The sequence below is a fragment of the Mirounga leonina genome, unplaced genomic scaffold, assembly GCF_011800145.1.
Source record: "Mirounga leonina isolate KUSES-001 unplaced genomic scaffold, KU_Mleo_1.0 Mir_101595, whole genome shotgun sequence".
NCBI classification, from domain to species: domain Eukaryota; kingdom Metazoa; phylum Chordata; class Mammalia; order Carnivora; family Phocidae; genus Mirounga; species Mirounga leonina.
Window position 1 is genome coordinate 7,109,796 of NW_023270158.1, and position 15,041 is coordinate 7,124,836.

The window sequence follows — 15,041 nt, forward strand, 5'->3', positions numbered from 1 at the left end:
AGTCACAAAATAAATTTTATTGACACTCAGATTTTTAGTAAATTAATAAAAAGACAAAAAATGAGAGAAGATAATGTCTATAGAGGATAGGTTATGGTTAACACACCTTCAACTAATTATTAGTTTCTAAAGAAGAAAACAATTAAGGATATAATAGAAAAATTTAGGAATAGAAATTGGGAAAACTGAATTTCTCAACAAAGTCAGAAAGTGAATTGGAAAGATAATAGCTTCACGGTATTTTCTAGTAACATTTTACAGTTTTATGGCAAGAAGCAACTACATTCATTTAACCAGTGCGAAGAGACACATGAGAGGTTTTGACTTCGAAGAAACAGAAATTATATTTTATTCAGATGTGTACTGTGAAATCATAACTGGCAGAAGACGATGAAACAAAATCCATAAATCTTTTAAGAAAAGTAATGTCCCAAAATGTTTATATCTAAATTATCATTCATGTGTGAAAGCAACAAAAAGATAATTTTTAGATCAGCAAGATCACTAACGTACCTTTTTGAAAAAATATATTTGAGTAAGTTTACCAAGTAAATGAAGCAAAAGTTTCTAATTTCAGAATAGGAAACTTGTGGTAGCAAAAGGCTGGAGTGAACAACAAAATCAGATGCCATTGACGCTGCTATAACAAAAATACCCTAGCCTGGGGGGCTTAACCAACAAACATTTCTTATACTTCTGGAGGCTGGGCAGTCCAACATAAGGGTGCCTGCAGATTCGCTGCCTAGTGAGGGCCTGTACCCTGGTTCACAGAGAGTCTTCACATAGTGGAAGGGGTGAGGGAGCCCTCTAGGGTCTCTTATAAGGACACTAATCCAATCCAATTTAAGAGGACTCAGCCCTTATGACCTAGTCACCTCTCAACGACTCCACTCCCAAAAACCATCACATTTTGCATTAGGTTTCAACATAAGAATTAAGGGGGAGGCACAAGCCTTGAGTCTAGAACACATAGTGAGGAATAAAAAAATATATGAGTGCTATTTTTTAAATGAAGGTTATTAAATAAATCAAATAGATAAGTATCATTAGCTAAATCAGAAAGATAATGCAAATCAATGGATTTATTTATTTCTAAAGAGACAAGCTCTGCATACCTACATTAAATCACAAAAACGACCATTACTTTCCAGCAGCGGTTTTCCTCAGAAAAGAAGGAATCCCTGTAACACAGTAATGAAATAACAATTTTTCACGTATCAATTCATAAACACAAATACACACACAAAAAAAAACACACACTAAAAATATTCGAATGCCGGTGAGAATCTAATGAAATTAAAATGGACATACCTTACCGCTAGGCATGTACATTCATTAAACCTTTTTAAGTTTTAGGCAATTTTAAGGCTCAGAAACTTTAATACTGATATTTGTATAGTATTTACAGTATGCCTCAGACACTATTTCAAGTGCTGTATATAAACTAATCATTTGGTCCTCGTAACAACCTTATGAGATAGGTTTATTTTTTTTTATTTTTTTTTAAGGATTTTATTTATTTATTTATTTGAGAGAGAGAGAGAAACAGCATGAGAGGGGAGAGGGTCAGAGGGAGAAGCAGGCTCACCGCTGAGCCGGGAGCCCGATGTGGGACTCGATCCCAGGACTCCGGGACCATGACCCGAGCCGAAGGCAGTCGCCCAACCAACTGAGCCACCCAGGCGCCTATAAGATAGGTTTTATTACTACCCTCTCCGTGTTACAGATGAGGAAACATATGAAGCACAGGAAGGTTAGTTGACTTTCCTGAAGTGACACAGTTGGAAGGGATTTAAGACAGGATTTAACTCGGGCAGTCTGGCTCCAGAGTCTGTATTCCTAACCTATCTTGGGAATCTGGTCTAAAAACAAATTATAAAACACAATAAGATTTTTTATAACAAGAATTTAGAACAGCATTATGTATAATAGTGAAAAATAGGAAATAATAGGGTAATGCGTCAGTAAATTATGGTGCAATTACAAGATGAAATATTTACTATTCATAGTTACTATTTGAAATTATATCTGAATATATAATTTATGAATAAATTACATTTTTGAATATACTTAAAATATTTATGTTCCAGTCTTCAAGGAAAGATTCTAAATAATAATGTTAAGTAAAAAACAGATTAAAAGCATTATAAACACAAGTCATCATTGTTGAAAATTTTAAAAGAAAATATTCTATGTTAATATTTATTATGTTTGCTTAGTAAGATAATAGCTGATTTTTTTAATTTTTAAATATTTCCCAATTTTCTTCAATTAGTTTGCATTGCTTTTATTTTTTTATTTAAAAAAAATTTTTAAGATTTTTATTTATTTGAGAGAGAAAGCACAAGCAGGGGGAGAGGCAGAGGGACAAGCAGACTCCCCACTGAGCAGGGAGCACGATGGGGGGGCTCCATCCCAGGACCCTGGGATCATGACCTGAGCTGAAGGCAGACGTTAACTGACTGAGCCACCCAGGCGCCCCAGTTTGCCTTGCTTTTATAATGAAAAAATATACAAGTATGTATTCTATTAGATTCATAATCCTGATGGCTTTCAATGGATAATTTTATGGTACACATGCTAGATTTCCTGATGCTCACTGTTCTTGTCTTTAAAACAGTTTTTTATGCTTAAGACTCTAAAGTAGTAAACTCTGAAGACCAGAAAGTTGGGTGGAAAAGAGGATTGGTTGTTTGGTTGCAGTGGTAGACAAAGATGTCTGTTAATATGAAACATGAGAATGAATAAAAGGAAACTGGACAACTTGGGTTTCCTTGGAATTTGTCAGTAAGTATAATGGAACTGACCACACAGCTCAGCCATAAAGGACAAAAAGGAAATGCAGATGATCAGTGCACTATACGTCTGAGTGATTGTTGGCTACTGATAAGCAGTAAGGCATTTCCCCTCTATTGACCTGGTATTTCCCTTTCCGTTAGGCTTGGCCCTGATTATACCTTCCCTGATAGGTTGGAGCGCATCTGTTTTTGCTCTGCACCGATGCTGGTTTTATACACAGTAAATCAGTTACAGGGAATCTGGAGTTTTCTTGCATTTCATACCCTACTTTCTCCTAACTCCCACCTTTCACTAAGTCTTTGAATCTGGAGAGAGAAGCACTCCTGACAAACCATTTGAGACCTTGTGCTTCAGCAGACTTCAACTGTGCTTATCACAGCCCTGCCGCTCTCATTGGTGAGCCTGGAACACTTACCAGCTTTGATAAACTGAAAATCTCAGGCCAGGCATGATCATGAAAGTCACATGGTTTAAATCAGATTGTACTGAGCTCAAATACTTCTTTGACATTGACCAACAGTGTGTTCTTCTATATGGCACTTGCTTTGTACTGGCATTTTATCCCCACTGCTTTCATAAAAATAATGGGAGGAATAAAGACAATGAATGCCTATTTTATTATGTTAGTGTTAGGATTATCTTTTTGTTAAGTAGTACTTTACAGTTTGTAGGAAGGACATTCTCGTAAATGCTCTCTTATCTTTTCTCTTCTCCGTCCAAGCTGTTCTCTTTTTTTCACTACTTTAGGTTTTATCATTAATTAGGCTTATGTTGGCATGTTGACTGTTATATTTCATAAACATTCGTGTAATTTTTTCCTGTCTTTAAATGTATGAGTTCTTTACTCCTAAATTCCATCTGGGCTGAGAGTATTGTGCCTTCTCTGCTATCTAGACTAGAAATGGCTAAAACTACACAGAACCAACAGGTCTAACAGAAGAGCCCAGAGGAGAAAATAAAGAGCTCATTTGAGACTTTGCCTCACCATCTATGTTGTATCATTTAAGTAAACATAGCTTTCTTCTGATTACCCCAAACCTTGAAGATAAGTACTGGGACAGCAGCATGTTCCAGAATAAAATAAAAATGATCATATTGATATTTTATCTTTAGAGATTTCTTGAAAATAGTGGCACTCTAATGACATCATCAAAATAATTTTACATTGGTCTTCTGAAGGTCCCTAATGCTTTGAAAAGGCAGCTTTGGCAATTACAGCTAGACTCTTCTCTTAACACTGTGGTTTGGAGCCATTGCAAGTAGAGATTTTTTTTTGTATGGTTGACATTTTGGCTGTAACTGTAGTATTTGGACAGGCAAATTATGGGCCATCTCATTAAAATGAATTCTAATACTGAGTTTTATACATGAAAAGCATCAAGAGGCTTCTTTGTTTTCACAGTTGATGTGACTCTTCTATCTTGGCCCCCTTCACTATCTTTGTGCTCAACCTGAAGAAGCATGCTAACACTATTACTGAACTAGGCATTGATCTCTTGAGTGTTGTATTAGACTATCTTCAGGTTTTGACATTTTGTTGGTTAATTGCCTTAACTGTATTTTAACTGTAACTTAACTTCTCTAGTTAAGTCAATGTCTTATAGAGGAAAGAAAAAATCGGACAGAATATGATGGAGGTAAAAAATGTCTTTTCTAGGACAAAAGGAAAGCGTGTATATACTAAAGGGAATATGGCCATACATAATGAATTAAGATAATCTCTTTTTAATGTGTCTTATTATGATTTGGATAGACATTATGTGGATGTTCTTGCTAACATTACATTTGCTGATCACATTATGCATTATAAAATGCTTACACAGACTGACTCTGAGTGTGCAATCCTTGTTCTCAAAGAATACTTGTTTTTGTTGGGGAGTCAAGTGAGGCAGAGTAATGTAGTAGAAAGAGTACCAACTTGAAAGTTAAAGAGATTTGGTGTCTTGACCTCATTCTGGCACTTACTAGCTGTGAACAAACTAAATTAGCCTTTCTGATTAAGTCGGAGATTGGAGTATCTGTGTTTTCTAAGGTCTAAATGCCATAATTCTTTGGTGATAACTCACAAAATCAGTAAAAAACAGTATGGTCTCATGAAGTGTTAAATTGAAGAGCCATCTTCATCTGAGACCATTCACCACAGTGTGATCAAAGATGCTATGGATTTTTTTTTTTTTTGACACTGTAAATTTTTTTAAACTACAGTTGCAGTCACTGTAAAAGATTTCTTCATCAAGGTAATGGAATCAATCTGGAGACAAGAATCAAACTGTAACAAACAAGTTTGATCTAAATAGTTATTAAACAGGAGCACCTGGGTGGCTTGGTTGGTTAAGCATCTGACTATTGATTTTGGCTCGGGTCATGATCTCAGGGTCGTGGGTTCAAGCTCCCTGTCGGGCTCCCCAGTCACCATGGAGTCTGCTTGTCCCTCTCCCTCTGCTCTCTCTCAAATAAATAAAGTCTTTTTAGATATTAAACTACAATAGAAGATTACCTATACAGATATAAAGAGAATGTAAAGCATTCCCTAGGATGGGGTACGGGGGTGATATATACAAGGAAGGACAACTTACAGGCAGACATTCTCCCACCAGCCAAGAATTGTAGGTTGAGGGTCAAAACTCACTGGAGCCAGAGGGTTGCACTAGGTTGCCTAAGCCAGAGCTGGTCCACTGTTACCAGGCAAACTGGAAACAACCTTCCAGGATATAAGCAAGTGATGCTGGTGGGAGGGCTCACCGAGAGAGTGGGGTGCTGCTGTGGGTATGAGGCTAAGAGGGCCCCAGGATGGTGGCCACTGAGCCCAGGACGAGGCTGAGAAGTCACTGAAGGACTGCGTGGTCTGGGCACCACAGGATGTTCTCACACACATCCATCATTGATGGACCATGCAGCAGGAACAAGACAAAGCAAAATGCAACACTAGGGAACCTGGAAGAGAAACCTCCTTCCCCTTGTGATGTTTCTTTAGCGCCCTCTACTGATAAGATCCTAACAGTGTCCTTTCTGTAAAGCAGAAATGCTTAAAACCTCCTGGCCATATATATCACAGAGCAAGCACTGAAGGGTGAATTTGGAGCTGAGAGCCAATAAATTCATAATTGGCACAGTGCAATTAGCTCTTTCCTCCCAAAAAAAACACATATGGCAATTTTGAATTTCTCAACGCTACGTGAAGACATTGCTCCCTGTTCTCAGCTGTTTGTTCTTATTTGCCGTTAACTATATAGATAGTGCCTAGATTTTCCTGAAGTTCATCTAATTATAATGAACTGCTTCAGTCTTGCTATTTGAGTCTAAAGTAAAATGGCATCCTCTTCCTGATAACCTACATCTTAGCTGAGCAATCCTATGGCCAGACCCTTGTTAATTTTGAGAATGGAAAGTAGCACGCCCCCTAATGAGTGCTCTCTCAACTACGTGGGGACCCACTGCAAGCCTGCCTACCTCTATTTCTTGCCCCTGAGAGAGCAGGCAAATAGAATGGAGATTTTCCCAGATTAACTTCTGGTTTCCAGCTGACTGTTTCCCTATCAGAAACTAGAGGAGAGTGGGGCCTCTTGTGTCAACTTTAATTCAGACCAGGATGTCTTGGGGATGCCATTGGAAGTAAGTCAGAAGTGCCGTGGGTCCACTTCTTGCTCATCAGAGCAGGTTCACATTTGGGATTTATGTTCTCTCACTGTTTGGTACTGACCTCATCATTCGCAGATGATGGTTATTTTTAAGTGTTACTGCCTCTTTTCCATTATCAGGAACACAAGGGCAGCATGCTTAATGTCAGTGATATTAAGCACAAAGCCAAACTGACCACCTGAAACACTTTCCCAGTTTGTGAAATCCTTGAACATAATAGTTGGCATTTGAATCAGTAACGGATACTCACCCTCAGTGATTATTGAGGGAATACATAGCTTTATAGAATGGTGGTGGTGGTTTCTTCTCATTTTATTAGTTGTTTTGTTGTGTTTTTTTCCCCACCATCAGAATTTGAAACCTAAAGGAATTGCAGAGTTTTCTAGGCCTTGTTGGAGCAAAGTTCATATAACCGTCATATATTTGCTCCTACAGTTGCATTCTAAAGCTATTTGAAACTCTTAATCTTCACTGTATACAGATATAATTTTTACATTAGGTTTAAATTGAAGTTCTATTCTATTATATTAGTTTTTAAGTTTAAAAAATTATCTCTCCTTCAATTCTCTTCATTCATATGAGCAAGAATTCTTCCTGTGTTGGGGAATATTTATGTAAAATAATAGTTTTAAATACCAATTTAAATTCTTTTTGTGGATTTTACTCTTTCAAAGTTACCTGTGATTGTTTACTCCTTGCATCTTGTTAGGGAACCATCATAATTAGAAGTACGAAATTGTTAGCTCCACAGAGATCTGGCAAGTATTAAAATACTAAGAATATTATATTTCTGAATGAGGCTTCTATCATTTAGAGTTCTCACTAATATTAGAATAAATGTGTGCTGTTTTATAAAAACAAAACCTCTCTTGTTCACAAAATACAATGCAAATGTCATCCTAAGTTGGCATAGAATCACATGATTTATAATACTGAATTACACTAATATACAAACCAAACAAAAAAATAAAAACATACCCCTGAAACAAATAATACATTATGTGTTAATTTAAAAAAACATTAAAAAATTTAAAACATGCTGTCTTCTAGACTATTTTAATTTAAATATTTATATTAATAACTTTTAATATGTATACACTATAAAAACTTCTGTTACTATTTTCCATTTTATTGATAATAAAGCCTGAATCATTTAAGCTGTTCTTAAATTGTAGCTTTCACATCATTGTTGCCTTCTTAAAATGTATATGCATCTGTTTGTTGTTTCCCCCATTTTGTCTTGGTTTTATATTCTTCCTTGTATATATGTATATGCCTTAAAAAGTAGAAATGTCCTTTTGTAGTCTTTTTTTTTTTATAAAATCTTTTGTTAAGCTTATGAGCCTGAAGTTCTTTCTTATATCAAATGAATTTCTAATTTTTTAATCCAAAGGTAGTTCCATTCACTTCCTCCAGTACACTCAGAATAACTGACCCAGTACTTCATTTATTTAGAAAAATGTAAATAAAAATACTTTGAGTAGCTCAATCATGCCTTAGTATGCTCCAATGCTAACCAACATAGGAAAGACTTCTTTCCTATCCCTTAGCTTTTCAATATTGTTTGTACTTAGAGTACTTACTGTGTTTCCCTTTTGAAATACAATAGCTGAAACTTCACGTATTAATAAGTACTTGATAAAGTTGGTGATAATGAAATAATGCTGTTATTATTAATATATAATGTATTATATATTAATATAATTAATGTAAGGTTGCTGTTTTTTGAATCTCCACAGAGACTAAAATGTTGCTTTTTTAAAAGATTTTATTTATTTATTTGAGAGAGAGAGTGAGCGAGAGAGAGAGAGCTCACATGAGCAGGGGGAGAGGGAGAGGGAGAAGCAGACTCCCCAGTGAGCAGGGAGCCAGATGCAGGACTCTATCCCAGGACCTGTGACCACAACCCAAGCCGAATGCAGACCCTTAACCAACTTAGCCACCCAGGCAACCCCTAAAATGTGGCTTTTACAACTGTTTTAAAACCATTTGTTTTATACTAAACGTGCTGTCCTCGGATCTTTTTTCCCTTTAGAACTTTTAGTTTTAGGTGAACTAGCCATACACATATATGCAAATATATATAAAATATATTATGTATGTAGAACAGAATATGAAAACTTTCCATTTCATTCCAAAAATATGTTCTATTATATTAAATCATAACTGAAATTAATATGAACTACTGAGGGAAGAAAAAAGTCACAGTACCACTGATTCTAGCCCATGACCCTCTTTTGTTTTAAAAGGTTCTTGAGTTATAGCTAGCCTTGTTTGTCAACTGCTGTTTAGTCACTATTTTTTTGTCACCATCTTGGATAGCTTATAACAGAATCCACAGGGTCAGTTATAATACTCATTGCCATCTTATGTTCCCTTTAGCTTTATTAAAGGCATGTTATTTACTAGACTTTAATTTTAGGTTCAAGTTTTTCTTTCTGTTTTTAGAATTAAAGATAAATAGAATTTAAAATTCTTTGGTATGAATATTGCAAAAAATAGCAGAAGAATGCCCTTGATACAAGTGATTACCAAGTCATCTTCTAGCTAGAATAGAGTTGTTCTTTTGCTGCTAAAATGACTTTAAGTTTTCCCGGAGAGCTGTGCCTTTCACAGTCTCAAATCTACTACTCCTTATCTAAATGGCGTTCTAAATTGCAAGAAGGCTTGCAAGATTGGCTTATATTTCATTATACTATGTAGTTTAAATGTGCTGTATAACATCCATTTAATACAGACCTAAGTTTTAAGCAATACAAAATGAAATTGATCAAAAACAAGTTGAAACTTAAGGATTGAAATAAGAGATGGTAAGCATAATGATTAAGAATTCAAGTCCTTCTGCCAAGGCAATGACCTTGATCTGCTTATTTTGCCTTGCTTTCTCCTCCGCTATGCTGGCTAAGATAATATCTACTTCAGGAACTTGTTATAAGGATAAATGATATAATGAATATGAAGCATGATTGACCTTTGAACAATGCACTGAACCACTATATAGCTGAAAACCCACATATAACTTTTGACTCCACAAAACCTTTAACTATTAAATAGCCTACTGTTGACCAGAGGCCTTACCTATGAGATAGCTGATTAACACATATTTTGTATGTTATATGTATTTATAGTGTGTTCTTACAATAAAGTAAGCTAGAGAAAAGAAAATGTTATTAAGGAAATCCTAAGGAAGAGAAAATACATTCACAGGACTGTACTCTAAAAATTCTGCATATAAGTGGACCCACTCAGTTGAAACCCATGCTCTTCAAAGGTCAACTATTTAGCATTGTGCCAGACATGTGGTAGGTGCTCTGTAACATTGATGTTCACTTATAATAATAAAGGATGTATTTTTCTTACCATCTGATAGTTTTCTTTTTCTAGAATATACTATTAAGTAGCATAGATAATACTGTGCTTTAGAATGGTAACAACATAATATCACACGATTTTACTGAATGAGCAAATTTATTTTTTACAAGAATGTGTTAAATAACTTCCCTGGAACTTTGCCTAGTATTCTTTTTTTTTTTTAAGTATTTTTATTGTTATGTTAATCACTATACATCATTAGTTTTTGATGTAGTGTTCCATGATTCATTCTTTGTGCATAACACCCAGTGCTCCATGCAGAACGTGCTCTCTTTAATACCCATCACCAGGCTAACCCATTCTCCCACCCCCCTCCCCTCTAGAACCCTCAGTTTGTTTTTCAGAGTCCATCATCTCTCATGGTTTGTCTCCCCCTCCGATTCCCCCCCTTCATTCTTCCCCTCCTGCTATCTTCTTCTTTTTTTTTCTTAACATATATTGCATTATTTGTTTCAGAGGTACAGATCTGTGATTCAACAGTCTTGCACAATTAACAGCACTCACCATAGCATATACCCTCCCCAGTGTCTATCACCCAGCCACCCATCCCTCCCACCCCACCCCCCACTCCAGCAACCTTCAGTTTGTTTCCTGAAATTAAGAATTCCTCATATCAGTGAGGTCATATGATACATGTCTTTCTCTGATTGACTTATTTTGCTCAGCATAACACCCTCCAGTTCCATCCACATCGTTGCAGATTTGCCTAGTATTCTTAATGTGGTTTCCTGCAGTGGCTTGATGTATGATGCAGTAATGAGTACAGAATTAGCATATAAAGCCAGGCCATTTTATATCCCTTCTAACTGGCTTCCTTAGTCAAGTGCCAAATACTACAATATAAAGGTTCTAGTACATTATCTCTAAAATAGGCAGCAAGGTTCTAGTGGAGTTTCTTTTCTAAGTCTTTCTATTATTTTTTTCAAGATCTTTAATCTGTTAAATCCTGATGGCTTTTCTGGTAAAGTCAATGTTTTACTCATCTTTTGTATTCCAGCAGACCTTGCACATAGCAAGTATTTGGCAAACAAAATTACTCAAGAAGAGGAATCAGAGAAAATGATTTGCAACTTAATACGGTGGATTTAATTGGTATTTTCTTTTTTGTAAACACATCTCCAGTCTAGTATTTCCGCCTTTCCTCCTTCTACCCCACTTCTAAGTGCTTCCAGTGCCTGAATACAAGAGCTACTCTTGCTCATTACCAGTGTGTTCTATGAGGCCCTGAATGTTGTAATGTACACATATTGAGCCATTTATATACGTCCATTACTTTCCTATTTACTTATGCTTTGGACTCTTGAAATATTTCAGTTTGTAGAAACTATGAAGATTTCTTTTTAATGTACTGATTTAGATTAATATATATATATAAACATATATATTTATATATATAAACATATATATCCTTTAGATTATTAGATTTCTTTTGGCATACTGATTTAGATTAATATATCCTTTAGATTATCATGCAATCCAAGTATCCTATTGAAAAATTCTTTAAGAATTAACTGTATTATCTCCCCCTTTGAGATAAAGAGAAAATAAGAATGAAAATGTACCCACACATGAGAGGAAAGGAATAGCTAAAAGATTTAAACCTGCCCCAAAGTGTTCTCTTCCCTTTCAAACATCAGCCAGTTATTGTATGTTAAGTGCTGCCATTCTGTCCTTTTCCCCATGGCTGCTGATGAATATTGTCAAGAGGATTTAAAGCATACACACACACACGTACACACACACAACTAGGGTCCCAGGATGTGCTACATAATATGTGAGACCTAGTGCAAAATAAAAACGTCAAGTCCCTCCCTTATTCAAAAACAGTGGAAAATCCCAAGACCGTAAGAGCAGAGCATAATACTAAGCGCAGGCCCTTGTGCAACTGCACAGGGCACGTGCCCACATCTGGCTCTGTAGGATTCCCAAGTTCTGGGAGGTGGTCTTCCTCTTGGCACTATGCTTAGCAGCTCTTCAGGGTAAATACTTTCATTATATGTGAGCACTAAGATTTGAACATCAGAGAGAGTAAAGAAATGTGAACTGTCCCATCATGACCATGCAGTATGGTTACTGGTCATTGTAACATGGTCAACAAAGCCATGTAATGAAGAGTAATGAGATAATTCATCCCATGAGTAAGGATTAAGCCCTTTGAGGGTAGAAAAAGCAACCGGGGAGAAATAAGCTTTTATTTAGTGTGTTCTTTGGATAGGAGCCATATTAGGCTCTTTTTTTATATATTAACCTGATTTGTCATATAAACCATATACAGCAATTTTTATTACCCCATTTTCTACCAGAGGAAATTGAGCCTCAAGTGTATAAAATAACGTGCTGACAGTTACACAGCAAGTAACTAGCAGTGTGGTGATTGCCCACATCTGTCTTCATATCAAGCCCACGTTCTTTCCATGGGTATTGGTATCTTGCCGGCTGATGTCTGGCTCTGGAGGTTGATGGCTACAATAAAAGTGCAGCCTTGAGAAGCAGATGCAAAAAAGAGTGCAATTACGAGAGAAATTTAGCTTTGCAGTTTGTTTGGTGTGAGGAAGCTGAACCCAGCACAGACTGAGAGGCCATGGGCCATGTACAGAATGCAGCAAATAAAAAGAGAGTCCTTATTATCTTGACCAGGCAGAGAGAACTGTCTCCCTTATTAATAGAGCAATGCAGTGGTCCCAGAACAAATGTGACATCTTGGAAATGGATAGAAGAACACACCTTGATTGCTGCAAAATAATGGCTCTTCCCACAATAAAGGTAAAATAATAATAACAATAATAAATAATAAACCAAATGATGGACACCAGGTTTCAGTAAGTACAGTGAGAGTCTGAAGCATCTAAGGGCCAGCATATTTGAGGGGAGTATACTCCAAGCTTCAGTCACTTATGTTCCACTTTCTTCATGATTTTACCATGTCTAACTCTTGACCATATCATTATGGATGTAACATTTTAAATTTATTCTATAAGCAGCATGAATGGATTTATCCTAACCTAAAGTACTGGCTTTCTGTCCTCAATCCAGGTGCTCTAATAAGTGTTAAAGCTCATTTGCTCTTCAGTTTATTCAGCTCATATTTATTGAGTACCTTATATGTTGTAGGATCTCTCTACCTGCTGTGGGTGGTTGGTAGGGGGAGGGGAAGAAGAGAAGTCAGAGATGAGTAGGACGTGGTTCCTGCCTCCAGAGGGCTTCAGAATGAAATTAGACAATTTCAGACTTCACAGAATGCTGAGAAACCAGTATTGAGGAAGTGGCGAACTTTGCCTGGAGGAGGTAGGAAACTTTATACTAAGGTAACCTTGAGCAGTAAAGTCTAGACAAATAAGTAGGAGGAGTTCACTGAGCAGATTTGGAAGATTCATCTTCCTGGTCATTGACTGGATTTTTTTTAAACTTTTTGGATCATGATCATCAGTGTTTTGGAAATTATTGAGTTCAGTTCAATCCAATGGTTATTATCAAGAATTTCTCAGATTATTAAGCTTGTTTAGAAACAATCATTTGATTTTACGTCTGACGAATCAAATAATAAAGTAATAGAAACAAACCCATAACTTTCTTGAATACTTCGATATTTAGCTCCTATATCCATAATTTAGAATTATGTTGTGTGTGTGTGTGTTTTTTCACCTGAATACCTTTCTTATGCAGATTTTATACACTAAAATGTTAACTACTTCTACTATTTCTTTTATTTTTCCTTGTAAGAAAGTTAAAACAAAAAGTGATTCATATGTTATAAACAACATGTGTTTACCATAATTTTTTTCTTTCAGTGTAAAACTCTTTCTGGAGTCTGTGACCACATCATATCCCTGTCATCAGATCCTCTGGTTTCACAGTCTGCACACCTAGAAGTGATTCAGCTGGCAAACATCAAACCAAGTGAAGGGCTGGTAAGAGCTACCATATTTGTCAAAGCCACCATCCATCAGTGGACAGCTAATGATGTGGGCAAAGCGGCGTCCAAATATGGGAATCCATAAATTCTAATGAACTTTGAATATTTTGGTATTTTTTTTCTAGGGATAAATTAAAGTAGTGGGATTTTGTCACTATAAGAAGTTTTATGAAGATAAATGAAAATGAAAGAGAATTTAAAATGAGATTTCTAAATTATCTTGTTTACTTTGGTATTAAATTAGCTTTTATTACGTTCTTTCACCCCCTACCAAAGTTCCTTAGGTTTAAAGGAAGTTTAAGAGTTTTATACTAAGAACCAGTGTTACCTACCCTTGCAAGTAGGTGTTTTGTTTGTTTTGCTTTGGTTTGTTGTGGTTTTAATAGGACTCTTTTCCCTTAGGTTGTGTAAGCTAGACAAACCCGATATTGTTTATAACTCACATCCGTTCTTTCTTACAAGGGTGAGTAAGCAGGTGGGTTTTGCCAAAACTAGGCTGACATCTAGGAGATGTATTTTTTATTATGTAATAATAAAGATAATCATCTTCTATATTTTGTTCACTTGATTAAAAATTGTATTGATTCTAAATTTAACCCAAAGGAGAGTTTTTTCTTTAGTAGGCCTCTAGGAAGAAAGCATATAAAATTAATATTAATGAGAGCGAGAGACAGAAAACAAGAAACTGGCTGGAGAACATCTTACCCGCTACACAACTATGGCTTGTTAGTTTGGTGCTGCAGTGTTTCTACTTTCTCCCTGTGGATGAATTTTCCTAGGATATAATTATTGATATTTTAGAAAATAGAAATCTTGGAAATAATATAATTCAGGTAATATTCTTAAAGACCTCTAAGCAAGTTTAATTTTTATGTGGCTTTTCTTCAATTCCTAACAGTGAATTTTCAGAGTGAGGCCATCTATTCAATAAAGTAACTTTTCTGCTGATACTTGGCAAGTTACTTTTTGGTAACTGTAGTTTTTCATGCTTTTGTGGCTTTTATCAGTGTTTTCCTAGGAAGATGGAAATCATTATGTCAGACATAGCCAGCAAGTATGTCATCATCATAGCCTATAAGTGTAATATCTAATTTTAATTTTAAGAGTTTATTTTTAGCATTTATAAACTTATTTGAAGTAATATTTATAATTTTAAATTCTTACTATTCCTTTTGGTTATCTTTACACAGTCCAGTTTCATTTAAAGCAGCTTTCAACCTGTAATATTGAAGAGTTTCCTTTCTATATTTCCCTTTTCAGTAATTATAAAGGAAAGGAAGCTGTGTCAGCATGATTTGTAGAGTGGGAAATTAAGAAT

The 15,041-nt window shown here is 35.7% G+C and overlaps 1 protein-coding gene across 4 annotated transcripts in view; it reads left to right on the top strand.

The window, feature by feature from the left end:
• CNKSR2 (connector enhancer of kinase suppressor of Ras 2) overlaps positions 1–15,041 on the top strand; it is a 274,247-nt gene that overhangs the window by 116,473 nt on the left and 142,733 nt on the right. For all 4 annotated transcript variants that reach the window (XM_035000627.1, XM_035000611.1, XM_035000620.1 and 1 more), the window contains exon 6: positions 13,599–13,718. In XM_035000627.1, the coding sequence (XP_034856518.1) occupies positions 13,599–13,718 (120 nt within the window). The remainder of the gene's footprint in view (positions 1–13,598; positions 13,719–15,041) is intronic.